The sequence below is a fragment of the Lacerta agilis genome, chromosome 14, assembly GCF_009819535.1.
Source record: "Lacerta agilis isolate rLacAgi1 chromosome 14, rLacAgi1.pri, whole genome shotgun sequence".
In the NCBI taxonomy this organism is placed as follows: Eukaryota; Metazoa; Chordata; class Lepidosauria; order Squamata; family Lacertidae; genus Lacerta; species Lacerta agilis.
In genome coordinates, this window is record NC_046325.1 from 19,088,688 (window position 1) to 19,107,413 (window position 18,726).

General features: G+C 45.0%; 1 protein-coding gene across 4 annotated transcripts; it reads left to right on the forward strand.

The window, feature by feature from the left end:
* Window positions 1-121: 121 nt before the first annotated feature.
* On the forward strand, window positions 122-16,567 carry CSTF2 (cleavage stimulation factor subunit 2). Of its 4 annotated transcripts, none has more exons than XM_033169149.1 (15): window positions 122-248; window positions 1,596-1,674; window positions 2,391-2,560; window positions 2,677-2,813; window positions 6,767-6,886; window positions 7,015-7,218; window positions 7,567-7,687; window positions 8,561-8,605; window positions 10,134-10,193; window positions 10,615-10,756; window positions 11,234-11,403; window positions 12,459-12,898; window positions 13,940-14,065; window positions 14,590-14,726; window positions 16,352-16,567. In XM_033169149.1, exons 1-14 carry the CDS (start codon window positions 191-193, stop codon window positions 14,710-14,712), a joined length of 1,995 nt encoding a protein of 664 aa, XP_033025040.1. In that variant the 5' UTR covers window positions 122-190; the 3' UTR covers window positions 14,713-14,726; window positions 16,352-16,567. The 4 variants fall into 4 exon arrangements, with proteins under 4 accessions (XP_033025040.1, XP_033025042.1, XP_033025043.1 ...); XM_033169151.1 differs by having other exon boundaries at window positions 7,570-7,687; XM_033169152.1 differs by lacking the exon at window positions 10,134-10,193.
* The last annotated feature ends 2,159 nt before the right edge of the window (window positions 16,568-18,726 follow it).

Consider the following 18,726-nt stretch of genomic DNA (forward strand, 5'->3'; position numbering starts at 1 on the left):
CTGGGGAAATCGGCCTGCCTCCCCGCCTCCCGCGTGTGGAAGGGAAGAGAACGGGGAAACGTTATATTAAAACATCAGCGGCTTGAGAGGCGGAACGAACGTTTGTGGGTTGTGTTGCTGGGCGGAGGGGGAAGAAAGGAACCCCACAAGAATAAAGGAGGAGGTGTAAGCAAGTTGGAGCGGGAGGAAGATGGCGGGGCTGTCCGTGCGGGATCCCGCCGTGGACCGGTCCCTGCGCTCCGTTTTCGGTGAGGGCGGAGCGGGCGCGGGAAGAGCACGCCGCTCAACCCCCACTTTGGGAAAGGCGGGGGGAAGTAGGTGGGGGGAGGAAAGGGGAGCAGAGAGAGAGAGAGAGAAGGCGGAAAGGGGGAGGGGGAAGGGAAAGGAAAGGAAAGGTAGAAGTGGAGGAAGGAAGGGAGGAAGGGAGGGATGGGAGAGGGAGGGAAGGGAGATTAGGTGTAGGGAGGAAGTTAGGGGTGGGAAGAGCAGTGGCTGCTCTGGCTCTCCCACCTCCCCTTTACCTCCAACTCCATGGAGAGACTCAGTGCACAGCGCTGTTTTGTCAACTCTAAACAAAATAGGAAATTCTTTCCAGTAGCACCTTAGAGACCAACTGAGTTTGTTCTTGTCAACTCTAGTCCAGCTTTGCCAGAGCTGGTGCCCTTCAAACATTTTGGACAATAGCTCCCAATACAAATCCCTAGGCATTATAAGGGAAACTGTGTTTGCACATAGTTTTGCCAAGATTGTGCTGCCTGAAAAGGCTACCCAACCTGCCATTTCCAGCTGTGCATTGCAGTGGGAGATCAGTAGTCACTGGCAATCTTTCTTCCAAGGATGCTTCCAAAGACTCTCTTAAGTTTCCCTTGCACACTGCTATTGAAAGAAACAGTAGAACTAATGAGCTTAGTTCCATGTTGTTGATTATCATTCCCTCATGTATGCTGTTCTCCATGTGCGTAGCAAATATTGTAAAGTGTGTTGGGGGGGGGGTGCCCTACCGTTTGCTTGCTAGGTCATTGCCTTAAAATGCATACATATTCTAATGCCTCTTGCCTAAAATTGACAGTAAACTTTGTAAAAGCTGGGCAGTAACACGAGATGATCTAGTGCTCAGGGCCTAATTTGGGTTTCTTACTCTTTGCTGGAGGATTGGTTCTAAATAAAATACTTCAGAACTCTGCTTAATCAGTGCCTTAAGTAATTGGCCACCTCATGAGAAGAGAAGACTCCCTGGAAAAGACCCTGATGTTGGGAAAGATGGAGGGCACAAGGAGAAGGGGACGACAAAGGATGAGATGGTTGGACAGTATTCTCGAAGCTACTGGCATGAGTTTGGCCAGACTGCGGGAGGCAGTGGAGGATAGGCGTGCCTGGCGTGCTCTGGTCCATGGGGTCACGAAGAGTCGGACACGACTGAACGACTGAACAACAACAAGTAATTGGGACTGGGAAACAAATAACCAACACTAAAGCCATTTTCCATTTCCAAATTCCTGATGGAAGATGTATGCCTTGACCTATGTTTGAAAATATGTCCAGCTTATTCCAGTAATGCTGCTGATGCTCACAATCTGCTCCCATCTCTCCAATAGTGGGGAACATCCCATATGAAGCCACAGAAGAGCAGTTAAAGGACATTTTCTCAGAGGTTGGGCCTGTCGTCAGTTTCCGGTGAGACATATCCCCGTTAGGATTTTCTGAATCAGGGAAGCTGAGCCTGAAGGGCTGAGAAAGCTGGATGAGGATGTGGCCGGGGTGGTGGTGGTGGTAGATACCAAGGGATTTTAAGTCAGGGGTGGGGAATCTTGGCTGAGACATTTAACTGAGAAGTATTAAGCACTTTGTATGCAGAAGATCCCACCTTCAGTCTCTTGAACCTCTCAGTCCAACCTGCCTCACAAAGTTGTTGTGAAGATAAAATGGGGGGATGGCTATGTATACCAACTTGAACTTCTTGAAAGAAAGGTGGGATATAAATATTACAATCCTCCAATAAAATGTTAAGGTAGCACAGGGATGAGGAATCTGGTGCTCCAGAAATCATTGGACTCAAATCTCCCATTTGCCACAATCCCAGTGGTCAGGGATGATGAACGTTGCAGTCCAAGAACATCCAGAGGGCTGCAGGTTCCCTATCCTTGAGGTATCATTTGCGGGGGAAAGCTTTTGTCTCTTTGAGACCCTGGAGAGATGCTGCTAGCAGATAATACTGAACTGAATAGACAAATAATCTAACCTGGTTTAAGGTAGCTTCCTATATAATAGGACAGTATATAGCCAGTTAGCCCAGCTGCAGTGCCCCTGAACCCCAGCTTTCATGAAACACTTTGCCCACCCTCTCATGCCTTTCTGCCCATTACAGTTTGTTTTGTGTGTTTGTTGGCTAGATTGGTGTATGATCGAGAGACGGGCAAACCAAAAGGTTATGGCTTTTGTGAATATCAAGACCAGGAGACGGCACTCAGTGCCATGCGTAACCTGAATGGACGTGAATTCAGTGGGAGAGCCCTGCGTGTGGACAATGCAGCCAGTGAGAAGAACAAAGAGGAGCTGAAGAGTGAGTCTGAAGGCCTTGTGGAAGATGGGGGGAAGGCAGCAGCTGCCATGCGCTGCCAGTCAAGGTGTGCATGACAAGATGAAGATCTCTGGTTCTAACCCAGTCTTCTCTACTAGGCCTGGGCACTGGGGCCCCCATCATTGAGTCGCCCTATGGAGACCCTGTGAACCCTGAAGATGCTCCTGAGTCCATCAGCAGGGCTGTTGCCAGCCTCCCACCGGAGCAGATGTTTGAACTGATGAAGCAGATGAAGGTCAGTGGACACCATGGCAGAGAGCAGTCAAGCCAGTCGTTTAACAGCTCACCTGGTAGCAGCCATAAGTGGCTAGGAAGTCCATGTAGGCTAGTCTTTCCTCCCCAGTCCACTCCCATTTCTCACATTAGCTGCAAAGAGAATAAAGCTTATTTTACCACGACTAGCACAGAAGCAAAAACAGTCTTACGTTGGCACGATGTGGCAATCCATATCGCCTCCAACCTTCCGCTCGATAAAAAATGGTTGGTTGGTTTTAACTGCGCTGCTGAGAGGCTCACCCATAGCTTGCATTTTCTTTTTTCTTTTTTTTCCAAATATTTTTATTTTTCAGCAGATAAAATACAGACAAGTTGAACATACAATATTTTACAATATTACATAAAACTCCGTCGAGTTTTCTGACTTCCCTCCTTCTCTTCTCTGGTTTTCTAACTTCTCACTACTTCCTCGCTTTTTCTTATTTCCGTTTATTTTACAAACTTATTTTCCTCACTTTGTCACTATCATCCTAGTGCAAGAATTCCGCCGACACCCGAAAGTGCTACCGATTTTTACAATCTTTCATATAATCTAAAAATTTACCCCACTCCAATTGAAACCTTTGGTCTCTTTGATCTCTTACTCTCCCAGTTAGCTTGGCCAGTTCTGAATATTCCCATAACTTTAATTTCCAATCTCCCACCGAAGGTAAGTCTTTTGATTTCCAATACTGCGCCAAAAGTATCCTTGCTGCTGTAATTGCATAAAGGAAAAACCTTTGGTCCTTCTTTTTTATCTCTTTTCCAACTAAACCAATTAGGAAAGCTTCCGGTTTTTTTGGAAATGTATATTTAAGTATTTTCTTTAATTCGTTGTAAATTACTTCCCAGTACTGCTTGATTTTATCACATGTCCACCACATGTGGTAGAAATCACCGTCCTTCACCTCACATTTCCAGCATTTCTTATCGTAACTTCTATACATTTTTGCTAGTCTTACCGGCGTGAGATACCAGCGATACATCATTTTCATGATGTTCTCCTTCAAAGTTGTACAAGCAGTGAATTTTATGTGTTCACACCATAATTTCTCCCACATTTCAAATTGAATATTATGACCTATATCTATAGCCCACTTTATCATTACTTCTTTAATTTCTTCATCTTTTGTGAACCACTCTAATAAATAATTATACATTTTGGATAGTAATTTCTCCTTTCCTTCTAATATTTCTTCTTGAAATTTTGATTTTTTCTTATCAAAATTGTATTTTCTTTTATCCTCATTAAATAAGTTGTACACCTGGTGATATTGGATCCACCCTGTCAACCTTTCCGCCACCTGATCATAGGGTTTAATTTTCCAACCTTTTTCTGATTCAATTAACAGGTCTTGATATGTTATCCATTTTTCATCTTCTGTATAAATCTTTTTTATCGTTATTATCTCTGTGGGTGAGAGCCACCTGGGTGTCTTTCTTTCTAGTAAGTCCTTGTACCTTTGCCACACCTCATATAATGGTCTCCTAAATATGTGTGATAAAAATTCTTTGTGGACCTTCGCTTTGTCTTGCCAGAGATAGGAGTGCCAACCGTATCTGTTGTTGAAGCCCTCCAGGTCCAGCAGCTCCTTATCTTCCAGCGCTATCCACTCTCTCAGCCAAACTAGACAAGATGATTCATAATAAATTTTAATATCTGGCATTCCAAACCCCCCTCTTTCTTTTTTGTCTACCAATAATTTATGCTTGATTCTCGGGTGTTTACCCTGCCAGATAAATTTGGTCAAATTTTTCTGCCACTCTTTTAGCTGGCTCGTTCCCTTAATTACCGGCAACATTTGGTAGAGAAACAGAATTCTCGGTAATACATTCATTTTTATACATGCTATTCTACCCCACAGAGATAAATTCCATTTGTTCCAAATTTCTAAATCTTTCTTAATTTCTTTCCAGATTGGTTCATAATTATCACTGAATAAATTTATATTTTTTGGTGACAACCAAATTCCCAAATACTTGACCTTTTTTGCCATCATAATACCATATTCTTTTTGTATTTCTTCGATTTCATTCTTATCCAGGTTCTTAACCAGCATTTTTGTCTTTTCCTTATTTATCTTTAAACCTGCCAATTTACCAAACTCCTCTATCACTTCCAGCATTTTCCCCATACTTTGTAATGGATCTTCCAAAGTCATAACCAGATCGTCCGCGAATGCCTTAACTTTAAATTCCCTCCTACCGACCTTCACTCCTTTTACCTCTTTTGTATCTCTTAATTTGTTTGTCAGGATTTCCAAAACCATAATAAAGAGAAGTGGCGATATCGGGCAACCCTGCCTTGTGCCTTTTGTAATTCTAATTTTGTCTGAAAGTATTCCATTTACCACTAATTTCGCTGTTTGTTCTTTATAAATAGCTGAAATTCCCTTTAAAATTTTTTCTCCCACCTCCATCTTTTCCAATACCTTCAACAAAAATTCCCATGATACGTTATCGAAGGCCTTTTCGGCATCAATAAAAATTAGGGCTGCCTTTCTATCGATTTTCAAATCCAAATATTCTATCAGGTCCACAATTGTTCTTATATTATTTTTCATTTGGCGACCTGGTAGGAACCCATTTTGATCTCTGTGAATTACTTTATTCATAACCTTTTTGAATCTATCAGCCAATATGTTCGTAAATAATTTATAGTCCAGGTTCAGTAGGGAAATCGGTCGGTAGTTTTTCACATTCGTTAGATCTGTACCTTGTTTGGGGATTACTGTAATAAAAGCCTCTTTCCATGAATCTGGTATTCTCCCATTGGTTAGAATCCTGTTCATCAATTCTAACATCCTTGGAACTAGTTGTGGTGCCAAGTCCTTATAAAACCTAGCCGATAAGCCGTCAGGGCCTGGGGCTTTCCCCCCTTTTAATTTCTGTATAGCGCTTTTGAGCTCCTCTTCCGATATTGGAATATTTAACTGTTCTTGGTCTTCCTTTGAGATTTTCATTGGTTTATTTTTCTCTAAATAAAGATCTATTTCTTCATCTTCCTCCTGCTCTTTCTGATATAGATTCTTATAGAAATCTTGGAATACATTTCTAATTTCCTTTGGATTATCTATCATTACTTCATTCTTTCTGATTTTATTTATTATACCCTGTTCCTGTCTTCTTTTCAATTGCCATGCCAATAATTTCCCTGTCTTATTTGCATATTCAAATTTTTTTTGTCTTAACCATTTTAACTTCCACTCAATTTCTTGATTAATCATCGATTCGAATTGGTTTTTTAGCAACTTAATACTCTGCTTCAATTCTTGATTTTTTGGTTTCCGAATTAGTTGCTTTTCTTTGTCTTCCAATGCCTTCAATATTTCTTCCTTCTTTTTTTCTCTTGCTCTTCTTATACCAATATCTTGTGAAATCATGAAGCCCCTCATCACCGCCTTACCGGCATCCCAAATTATGTTTAGATCTGTTTCTTTGTTTGTGTTCAATGCAAAGTAGTCATTCACTGCCTTCTTTGCTTTTTCAACCACTTTTTCATCATTAAATATACTCTCGTTCATCCTCCACCTACTTGCATTTTCATACTGGTTTACAGAGGAGGAGATTTCCCTGTGGCTACCCGAGATCTGAAATAGTTTTCCACATCTTGTCTCTGGAGTTTATTTGTGTGGTTCTAATTGTGAACTGCCCTGAGATCTTTTGATGAAGAGCAGTTTATTATTATTATTATTATTATTATTATTATTATTATTATTATTAATAGCCTGGACTGGGGAGAAATGCTCTATGCCCCCTCCCAAGTATTGCTGAACTACAGCTCTCCATCATCCCTGCCCATTGGCTGTGCTTGCTAGGGCTGATGGGAGTTGGAGTTCAGCCACATAGGTTCTCCACACCTGCTTTAAAAGCTGGGGGATTTCAGTCCAGCTGCCCTGTGTGCTTTCCCATCTTCTCTCTTCCTCTCTCCAGCTCTGTGTCCAGAACAGCCCTCAGGAGGCTCGGAGCATGCTGCTGCAGAACCCTCAGCTCGCCTATGCCCTGCTGCAGGCCCAGGTGGTGATGCGGATTGTGGATCCGGAGATCGCTCTGGTATGCTTGTGATGTCTCCTGCCTTGGGGAAGCGGGGTGTGTGTGTGTGTGTTGCCCCCGAATTGGGGCCATGTGTTTCTGCAATATGAACACCTAATAGGCTTTACTCTGCCATTTCCCTTCCCTAGAAAATCTTGCATCGGCAGACGACCGTCCCAGCTCTGATTCCAGGTGGCCTGCAAGCGGGTCCAGGACAAGGGCCTGGGCCTGGGCCTGGGCCCGGGCCTGGGCAAGGTCCCGGTCCTGGGCCCGGTCCTGGTCCTGGGCCTGGGCCTGGTCCAAATGCACAGATGAACCAGCCAAACGTCCCCTCCTCCCAGCCACAACCAATAGTAAGAGTTTGTTGATTTGAGTAGAATCTTACTTCTTGTTCTGTGGGCTGAGTCTTATTTCCCAGTTGTAAATGATATGCTAGTTGTCTATGTCACAATCTGTTCATGTCCTTTCTTATTTGTTGTTTTTATGATGGTTTTATTTAAACCTTTATTGAACATGAATGTATCCATTAGAACTAATTTGATGAATTTCATGAGAGTTTTTATTAGTCCTTTATTAGAAGCTATAGTTATATTAGCATTTAAATGGGTTAATAAAGTAGGGACAAACTTAGGACCAGACATCAGTTGCCCACCTCAGTGAGAATAAGGCCTCACAATCTGTTTTCATTTCCTCTTTCCAAGCAGGGGGGTATGCATGTCAATGGAGCCCCCCCTATGATGCAACCACCCATGCAGGGAGGAGTGCCAGCCCCAGGGCAAATGCCAAGCTCTGGCCCTGGCCCTGGCCCCTTGGCTCCTGGAGGTGAGTTCTTGTGTGTGTGTCTTTCCCAACATCTGCCATTGATTGGGCATTCATAATTTTTGACTCGGGGTCTCTAGGTTCCAGGGACAAGGAGATATAGGAATCCTCAGGGCAGGAAAGGGCTGAATTTGGCCACACATGGCAAGAAGTGGAATCAAGGATGGCAACATTGGAAGACTATAATCCTGTGCACACGTAACTCTGGGTCAGCACCAGCGAATGTAGAACATCTTTCTTAAGAAACGTGCATAGGGTTAAGTGGTTTAGCCAGGTTGAAAATTGAGATAATTGGCGTTTATAATATTTAGTGGTCTGATGTGGAGGATAGCAATACAATTTGTTTATTTTCATTTTCTGACATTTTAACATTTTTTTTTAAAAAAAACCTTTCTTGGTTTTATTGTATTTATCTTTGTCTTTTGCGTGCCTTGCTGGGCTTCCACTTTGCTGTTTTAAATCAGCTTTTTATATAACAACTCATCTGACAACGCAGGCATTCAAGAATTCCATGCGAGGGAGCTAGAGGAGGAGGGATGGGTTGCTCACATCCTCCCTTCTACAGCCCACTATTGTGCTAGATAAGGGGGAAGGAAAGCCTCTTTCTCAATGGAAGAGGTATGGTAGAATGCTTTTTTCCTTTTCTTTTTTCAGTAGCCTTCTAGGAAGATGAGGCTTTCCTTCTTTCCCCATCCAGCATGGAAACACAGGCTTCTAGTCTGATAGTGGACTAGTAAACATAAATAAATTGCAGGGTAGTTGTTGGCTTGTTTACAAGACTGGTTTTAAATCCCTGAGTCCCACAGCACCCCCACACACACACACACAGTGAACCCAATGCCTCCTTTGATTAACATGGCTCTTTTTTCTCCCTAGGTGGCATGCCAGGAGGTGGCCCGATGCTCTTGGAACGGGGTCAAGGTAAAGCATATGGCTGCCTTCTGTCACTTAGCCAGCAGAGGGCACCACTCCTTGAAATGCTTCCCACTCCCTCCTTTTTCTTTCACACAAAGTTAATGGGCTTGCTTTGTTCTGGTGGTGGAGGCCAAGGGTGTGTGTGTGTGTGTGTGTGTGTGTGTGTAGATGTTGCTGCATTTTGTTATTCCACCTGGTTGCACTGAAATGTACCTCTGATTCTGCAGTAGGTAACAAAACATCCTTTTGGAATTGCCTTTTTGAGCCAGCCTGCAAATCCCATTTTAGTCCTGAGGCCATAGATGTCAACCCTCCCTGCTGTTTCCCAATGCTATAATAAGGGAATTTCCCGCAAAAAAGGAAAGGTTGACAGCTATGCCTGAGGCTCCAACCTCCAGATGCTCCCAGAAGCTCATGGAGCTGATGGACATAAAGAAATAACTCTATTTTTTGCATTTACTTATTACTTTTTCCTGTCAGGTCCCAAGGGCAAGTTTTAGTATTATTCTCAATAAGCTATGCAAAGGATGGTGTCTTTAGTGAGCTTTGTTGCTAAGTGGGGGGTTTGTACCTGTGTTTCTCATGCTCAAGAATCCCCACTCACATTTGTTATATAGCCTTTTTTTTTTTTTGCCTGATTCACACATAATGCTAAGCCATAGTTTACTGTGTGTGTTGTGTGTGAACCCTGTCCAGAAGCTGAGCGATAGTTTCTTTACTGTCAGCAAACCACTATCTGGAGCTATGGTTTGTTTTTAACTTGACTTGGTTTTATGTATGAACCCAGCACCCTTCCTTCTGGGTGGCTGATGCAGATCACCACCAAAAAGGAGGTCCAGATAAACACTGAAAGATCAATGGATGCCCCGAGTGGGGGGCAGGAATGGGACAATTTCTTTTATGTGCTGCTCCTAAGAAGGCTTGGCTGCAAGCAAAAGTCTTGTTACTGTTTGTGGCCCCTAATGTCAGTAGCACTATTGAGAACTATATTAAACTTTTACGTATAGTTATTCCAAGTCCAAAGAGCAACATAAAATGATGGGGGGGGGGAGCACAAGAGTCTACTTTTCAATTGGAATAAAAAGCTATCATGTATGAATACTTTCAAGAAGCAGAAACACAAAGCATTACATTGGCTGCTGTAATCAAGAAAACATTTACAACCATACTTTAAAACTTGCAAAAGTTAAAATACTAAAACAGATTAAAGTTTCCTCAACTTTCTTAAGTCATCTGGGTAGGCTTGTCTAAACAAGAACGTTTTAGCAGGCCCAGAAAAGAGGACCATGAAGGCGCCTGGGTTGACATCAATAGGCAGGGAGTTCCAAAGTGTAGGCACTGCCACACTATGGAATCGTATTCTGAAGGAGTGGTCCCTCCTGTTTGTTTAAGAGGGAAGTGTCTCCAGAGCTGTGCCAGAAGATGAGGAAGGGGCACTCTAGGCAGGTGTGCTTCTATGCGCACGCAGATGCAGCAAGTGCACCTCCTGTTGATGTGTCTGCTCTTTCTCCCTCTCTTCCTGCTGCCGGGCCAGGGAACCTGCAGCTCTCTCCCGTGGGACCTGCCAGGCCTTCCTCTATTGAGCGAGTCCAAGGTACCTGTAGTTCCGGTTGGCTCCCCTTGCTCATTGCATGCCCTGGGGGGGGGGGTATGCAAGACAAGGCCTCTGCTTACCTTGGGGGTGTAGGCCACATGGCTCAGAGAGTGATGTGGCACATGCTATCGTGGGGAGAGGGAGAAACGCCATCTTTGTGCAAGGAGGCTCCCTGTTGCAGGTTTGTTTGATCACCGGGCCTCCTCCTGTTGTTAACAAAGACTTGGGGTCGCAACACAAGTGTTGAGTATGTGGCAGCCAATTCAAAGCCTGGAGCTTTTGAAATTAACCCATCTCTCTGCAACTGCATCTGTGCTTACCTGCCCTCTGTGAAGCCCGACTTTCCCCCTCTTGCTTCTCAAGTGAAGCCGACGCTCACGCTTCTCTCCCATGATTTTAATTCTCTCTGCCTTCCCAACAGTGCCCATGCCGGATCCACGGGCCCCCATGCAGCGTGGGCCAATGCCAGCTAGTGGTCCACCACCCCGAGGCCTTCTGGGAGATGCACCAAATGATCCGCGTGGGGGAACTCTGCTGTCAGTCACTGGAGAAGTGGAACCCAGGTAGGCAGAATGGCCTAGAACTTCTAAAGTGGGTGTTAGTAATAATGGTAGGTTATTGGTAGCCTGGACTGCTCGCATGAATTCTAAAAATTCAAGTAGGAAGCAACTGTGTCTCTTACTCTGGAGTCCTGGGGACTTGCCACAAGGGGAAGCTATAGTCCTGGTGGTTTGTTGCAGGTGTGTCTGAGTTGTGCCACTGTATTGCAAGTGGGAACTCTCACCAAAGAAACAGGGAGGTAGCAAGGCTGGAACTCTTCTGCCGGCCATCTTTTATGTGTGCAGAATGTTTTGTTGCAGTGCATTTTTTTTTTTTTTTGTAATGCAATAACATTTGAGCCTTCTACTTGCCTCTTGGAAGGGGGTGAAGTCCAGGCAGAGATTGTCTCACCTTGTTTGCTGTGTGAGAAGACTGGGAACTGGGTTTTGATGTGTTTTCTCCTCCTCCACCACCCCCTCCCTTCCCATTCTCTTCTGCAGGGGTTATATTGGGCCATCGCACCAGGGGCCTCCTCACCAGGGGCCCCCCATGCACCACATGGCCGGTCATGACAATCGTGGGCCGCCACCCCACGAAATGAGAGGTGGGCCAATGGGAGAACCGAGGCCGTTGATGGGAGAGCCACGAGGTCCCATGATGGACACCCGAGGTGAGAGACGGTTTCAAGGTCAAATGAAAAGGGGCATTTATTTAATGCAAGTGGTATAAATCCCAGCACAGTAAGGGATCCATCAGGGGAGTGAGATAAGAAATGAATAGCAGTTAGTGTTTTGTTCCCCTTTGTAACAGATGCAGATAATAAAATAACTTGTACAATAAACCACACAATAAAAATTAGAAATAATTATACAAGGTACACCATGTTCTAGAGGATCAAATTATATCCTTTCCCCAAAGCAAAAAACCCCGGCTACAAACCCTATAGCAGCGGTGGCAAACCTATGGCACGCGTGCCACACTTGGCATGCAGAGCCCTCACTGCTGGCACGCACGCCATCAACCCATCCACGCTGTTGTTGTTTTTTCCCCAGGCTACAGCCTGCATCCGCTGTTGAAACCTGGAACCTTTTATTTCCTTTTTTCTTTTTTTTTGGCTGGTCGTCGGAGATTGTGTTTGGCAATTGGTCTGTTTTTCAGTTTGCTATATCAGTAGCTGTTTCTGATTGGGCATAACAGCGTTCGTTTTTTAACCCTTATTGTGCTGTGTGTGTTTTTTGGCGCTTTGGCAGACGATGATGTCGGTGCTGCATGTTAGTTCCAGCGAAGGTATTATTCGTCGTTTATTTCTGTCCTCTCCCCCCCCCCAAAAAAGCTCAGCAGCTTTGGAGCGCCCCCCCAAAAGCAAAGCAAATTTTGTGCGACCCCCCACCAAAGTGCCAAAGCTTTGGTCAGCAGCTCCCAAAAAGAGCTCAACAATTTTGGGGAGCCCCCCCCCCCCGCAAAAAACCCTCAATGAAAAGCTCAACGACTCTGAGCACTTTGCGATAAATAAGTGGGTTTTGGTTTGCAATTTGGGCACTCGGTCTCTAAAAGGTTCGCCACCACTGCCCTATAGGCTACAAACACGCACAAAATCAAGCCATGAAAATGTTAAAAATCAAACTGGTACAATTGATTATTTAATTTCCCCTAACTTTGGCAAGTAACTCCCAGGTTTGCTTCTCCGTCTATCAGATGTGTTAAGTTTGATGGTCTTCAATGCAGGTGGAAGAGATCCGAGAGGAATGGAGCCCCGAGGCATGGATGGCAGGGGCATGGAGCCCAGAGGAATGGAGCCCAGGGGAATGGAGCCCAGAGTGATGGATGCCAGGGGCATGGAACCCCGAGGGATGGAGCCCAGGGGAATGGAGCCCAGAGTGATGGAAATGCGGGGCATGGAGCCCAGAGGAATGGAATCTCGGGGCATGGAGCCTCGTGGGATGGAGCCCAGAGGCATGGAACCTCCTCGGGGCATGGAACCCAGGGGGATGGAGCCCCCCAGAGGCATGGAACCACCCAGGGGGATGGAGCCACCCAGGGGGATGGAACCCAGAGGCATGGACTCTAGGGGCCCTGGTCCCAATCCAAGGGGTCCAATGACTGGAGGTATTCAAGGCCCTGGACCTCTAAGCATGGCATCCACTGTCTCGCAGGGGCCTCGACAGGTATGTGGGACAACCGTGGTCTGTTGCATTTTCACCAAGGGGTCCTTGTTGCCAATGCAAGGACAGCCTCACTTGGTCATGCCAGCGGACTGGCATAACAATCCAATCTCCAAATGGAGGTGGGAGAGGGAGGAATCTTCATCTTGAATGCCCCCCTAGTTGGTTCCTGACCAAGACTGGAAGTGGCTTCAGGGGTTGACTGATCACTTAGATAAAGCCCTAGACCAGGGTTTCCCAAACTTGGGTTGCCAGCTGTTTTTGGACTACAGCTCCCATCACCCCTAGCTAGCAGGACCATCAGTCAGGGCTGATGGGAACTGAAGTCCAAAAACAGCTGGAGACCCAAGTTTGGGAAACAGCTCTAGAGCAATGATGGGGAAGTTGCGCCCCTCCTGAGATTGCTGGACTCCAGCTCTCACCATTCCCAGCAAAGTTTGGTCAGTGATTACTGAATTCATAGTCCAGCAGCATTTGGAGGTGGGGCGTGGTGTCACAGGTTCCCAGCGCCTATGCTGGAGGGAAAGGCAAACACACTGGCAGGCCCTGTGCCTTTGTAGCAGAGAATAATTCCTAGTGCAAAGCTCAGAACCCAGCAGTATGAGAGATCACTAGAGAGAGCCGAATCGTTAGCTGGGGAGCTGACTGGAAATCGTAACATGGATTCTCTCCTGATATTCTACCAAGCTTTTCCCAACAGTTATACTTCATCTTTTCTAAGTCGTTGGCTGGAAAATCCATGCATTGGGGAAGGGAGCAGGAGTGGTGGTCTATTTCTTTTGAAGTTGTGGTCGGAAAATTTAATTGGCTGTGGGTTAATGAATTGCTACCAGCACTGGCCACCTCCCCATGTGCTTTTCTAATCAAAGGCTTGCCCTCTTACTTTTCCCGTGGTTCCCCCCGCCCCCCAGCTCAGTGTTCAGAGGTAGTGCAGCTAGTAGGGCCTGGAGCTGCTTTCAGAGACCCTGTGAATGTTATCCATTTGCATCCATGTGACCAAGGAGGGGGCAGTACATTTTCAGAAATCGTTCTTTGTGTTCACAGGTGCCTAACATGCCTGCTGCAGCAATGCAGGCCGGAGGCATGCCAGGACCAAGTGTACAAGCAGCTGGCCAGCCTGGGGGGTTCAGTCCCGGCCAGAACCAGGTAACACCCCAGGATCATGAAAAGGTAAGCCAAACATAGTTGCCGCCTTTGAGTTCTCCATTAAAGAGGCAAGCAGCAGCGGTCAGCAGGATGGGGTGGCAGCACTTACATGACCTCCCATCACAGGGGAGGTCAGTGTAGTTCAAATGCACTGGCGGAGCCAATCCTGCACTCCCACTGGTGTGCCTCCACCTCATCACCCCCTCCTCCTATACTCCCCAGTGGCACCAGTGCCAAGAGGCCAGGAAAGTGCTGCTGGCCACTGCTGGAGGCAAAATTGGTGGCAGTAGGAGCAAGGTGTTTTCAGTGGTGGCTTCAAGGATCTGGAATGAGAAATAGTTGTAGAGTGCGTCCCTCAACTTACAACACAATGTGCTTTGCAGATCTTTTCAAACTAGCTTTTGGCATGTAATATGCTGCCCTTATCTTGTGTGGTTATTAGTATTTTTGTATTTTTTTAGTGTAATTCAATTGCCAAGTCCTTTCTTGGGGGGAGAAATACAATTGGTCTGAATGCACCCTTTTCAGTTTTTCTCATCTCTTCATAGGCCGCACTCATCATGCAAGTCCTCCAGCTGACGGCAGACCAGATAGCTATGTTGCCTCCAGAGCAAAGGCAGAGCATCCTGATCCTGAAAGAGCAGATACAGAAGTCCACCAGTGCCCCTTGATCTGCATTCTCTGGGTAAGAGGGGAGCTGAGAAAAGGTTGTTCGGCAGTCAGATTAAATCAAATAAACAAGGAATATTCGGTGTTATGTTGGAGGGGATGCCAGGAAACCGGGAATTATGATCACAAGTGGCGGGGATGTAAATATGTACAATTTTTCTGGCAAAGGGTGTTTAAGGAGATAATAGAAATCATTGGGTTAAAGCTGGCTGAAAGTCCGGAGGTAGCATTATTATCAATTTGCAATGGGGTGGAAGGTTCGCAGGCTATGAAGGGCTTGCTCACAAATTTATTGACAGCTTCATGAATTATGATAGCTAAGAAGTGGAAGGGGCAAGCAGAATATAAAATGGGAGAATGGTATAGAGAGCTGTGGGATATAGCTATTAATGATAAATTAACACGTGTCATTAAGATAAGATGGGGAATACACAGGAGAAATTATTCTGAGGAGATATGGAAGGTATTTGTAGAATTTGTTAGTGTTAAAATGGAAAAGGGGTCAAACCATCGCAAGAGGTGTTGAAATTTTGGGAGGTTGGATAGTTACAATGGAATGGTCTTGGTGGTGGGGTGCACATTTTATTCTTATTTATTTATTATTATTACTTTATCAAAAGGGAAAAAAGAAATGGTTGTTTGGGACCGTGTTTTGCTCTGCAAAACAGCCTAAGAATATGCCAGGCCCAGCTTGGAGGGCACTTGCTTCTCAGCCTCACCCAATGCATCTTCTGTTTCTGAAAAGCTTGCCAACGTCTTCAGTCCCCACACGTTGCATTCCACTATTTCAGCCTTCGCCAGCCTGCTGCCCTCGAGATATCTAGGATTACAACTTCCATGCTGGCTTGGGAATTGTCAGTCAAAACATTTAGGGGGGCACAAAGTTGGCAAAGGTTGTGATATTTAACGTACTGGCCAGGCAGCTCTAGTTCTCTCAGAGAAAACAAAGTGAGAACCCCCATTGCCTTCTGTTTCCAGTGCCGCTTTCTGCTGTCCACCACAATAAAGGGAGGTGTGTAAGCACAATGCTCTCATCTTTTCCTGGCCATTTCAATGGTTCTTGCACAGGAGAAGGTCTTGGAGCATTGTGCCTTGGGGGGGGGGTTGGGCCCACAGTCCCAGATTTCCATGAAGGAACAGCAAAGAGGCGCAGTTATTTAATATGTCTCTGCCACAGCAGCGTGTTTCTGTTGCACTTCTGCAGGAGCTTTCATATGGGGGAAACTATGCTGGAAAAGCCCAAGGAAAATGATGGCAGGCGCGGAATAGAGGCATGCTGGCTGTAAAAGATCTGGTGGAGAGTCTAGCCAGTAGCCTGAGCAGAAGCAAGGCACCACTCCTAACTTCAAGCAGCTCCAAACCAATGCATGCCCAGATTTTTAAACAACCTTCTAGGCCCATGCACCTCTCAGCACTCAATAGTGCCTAATTGCACTGGTGTTCTTCACAAACTTTTGCCAAGTTCTCTGCAGTTTTAACTCTTGCTCCTTGTTCCACTGGTTCTGAGTAGGTTGAAAAGCTGTTTCCCCGTCTGCTTTCAGGGATCCACCAAAAATCCCCATTTAGGTGTTTCTCTTCAGGAGATTGGTGTGATGGGAGCACAATCCCTCTTCTTTAACAGAATCTTCTTTGTTTTCTTAGGTTTGGAAAGTTGCCCAAGATATGTTGAAAATGGCGCTGAAGACTACTTGTATGCCCTTTCTTTACCTGAGCCTGGAGCAGAAGTTTATTTCAATTTATCTTGTTCAGTTCTCCCCCTCGTTTTGTTTACTTCCAGATTAAAAACTTGTCCTGGATTTGAGTAAAAAACCCATGGGCTTTATTGTACAACTGCATTGCACTCACTTCATCAGTCTCTTCTCCGCAAAGCCATTCTCTCTTTTTTATAATGTATTTATTGATTTTCATAAACATGGGAAAATACAAACACAAGAAAAAAAGAAAATATGCAGAAAATAATAAGGGGGGGGGGAGAGAAACAACATAGATTACAAAAAGACAAGGAGTTGCCAAAATATTTGCATTGCAGAATAGATGCTCTGTAGATGCATATGTATTGAAGGCAGGGGGTAACATTTTTTTTGTCATTATGTAAGAAATACAAAGTTCAGATAATTCTGCACATTGTCTGTAGTCTTGTTTTCCTTGTAACCTGGGAGATCCATTCTGTGAATAGATTTCCAATAAAGGATTTCCAGTTCTCAGAAATGACCAGTCTGGTTGCAGTCACAAAGTACACAAGAGTCTTAGAAGGTTTTTATAACACTTGAACTGAGCTTGAACAGCCTGTTTTGCATCAAGTGATAGGTCATATTTTGCAATATTAACAATGTCAAAAAATAATTTTTAGAAGCAGAAGGACATTTCCACCACACATGGGCAGTATGGGCCTGGGTTTGCATATCCCCCCCATCACTTTTATCACTTCCTCTTCCCAAAATTCTGCACAGTGTGCCACCTATGAATAAGTTTCAATGTACTTTCACATATAAAAAGATTGGCATCACAATTGGAGATATCCACATAACAGACCATTTTTATTCATCAATAATGTTTAAATCAGCTTCCCAGCATTTCCTCAAGTCACCGGTGGTGTAATCTTACATGCCTTAGAGCAGAGCTTGCCAAACTTTTCATGTTGGTGATACACATGTATCACTTCGCAAAATGGTAATTCAGTTTTGCATAATTTCAAACACTAATTTAGTTTTACTAAGAAATGGGGGATTAAACTAATCCCTTTGAAGTGCTGGGAGGAGCGTGGGAAACGTTCGCGTGATACTAACGTGTCGCAACACACAGTTTGGAAAGCTCTGGTTTAGAGGTTCAAAGCTCTGGTTTAGAGGTTCAACCAGGGTCAGTGGCTTCATTGTTAAAAAATGAGAGTTTCAGTTGCGTGACTTTATCTCAGGATGATTTATTAAATGAAGAACCTGGTATATCAAGAACCAATTAGGTGGAATAGGCAGAACTTTTCTCTGGATGGCATCTGATAAATATTTTTAGAGGGGAGCCACTCCTTTAATGGTAAAACCCAACTTTCCCACTGTCCTCAGCATTTTGCATAACTTGTTAAACAAGCGGTGGTCTACCAAAGGTGTCATACTAGAGCAGGTGTCTTGGCCCAGTATCTCCAAAGAGACATAGCCTGTTTCAGGAATGAGTTGGATAAAGAATCCCATGAAATCACTCATCTATATCAATCTATTGCATCATCCACCCTGCACTAGATTAATATTCTCCCATGATGGTTTAACCACCAAAGTAAAAGCTAATCCAAACAAGAAACACAGCACTTCTGGAAAAGGAAACTTTTTACAGCCTGCTGAGGGAAGTTTGTTCCATGACCCCTGAGTATGCTATATTGTGCACTCCGTCTCTCTTAATATGGCATGCTATTAAGAGGACCTTATCAGGGCTGGTGAACGCCCATTCCTTCCATACACTACTTTGTGAATTGGAACGGGTCCTATTTACTGAGGCCCAGGAGCTCAGGTGAGAGATGGATGAGAAGCCCATAAACATGGAGGCGGGTGGGACTGAGACTAAAACATTGTAGCTGATGCTTGAGGATGTTTACAAAAGCAGGCTCCCTTGTATCTACCTGGAATCAATGGCCCCTTTTAAGACGTGTGCAGGGGTTTCCAATTTTCATGAATGCACGTAGAGCGAAGCCTGCCACAACGTGGATGCCACCCACCCTACATTTGTTAGCTTGAGGCACGGCAGTACTGGAGTCCAAAGCATCTCTCCCCACCGGCCTTCAGACAGACAGCCAATATCTTTCTGCCCCTTCCCCAGCTATCCCAAGCCTCATGCCAAAGACCCAAAAACTCTTTGTGGTACATCGCTTCCAGTTCCCTTGGCAACCTTCCAAATCCCTGTCTCCGTTCACACCTCTGGGCAGGAAGAAAGGACAATTCTCTAGGGTTGCCAATGGCCATCAAGGGCTCTCTAAACAGTAACTATGGAAAAGTCCTGGCAGAATGCCCACCTCCAGCACCCAAGCAAACACA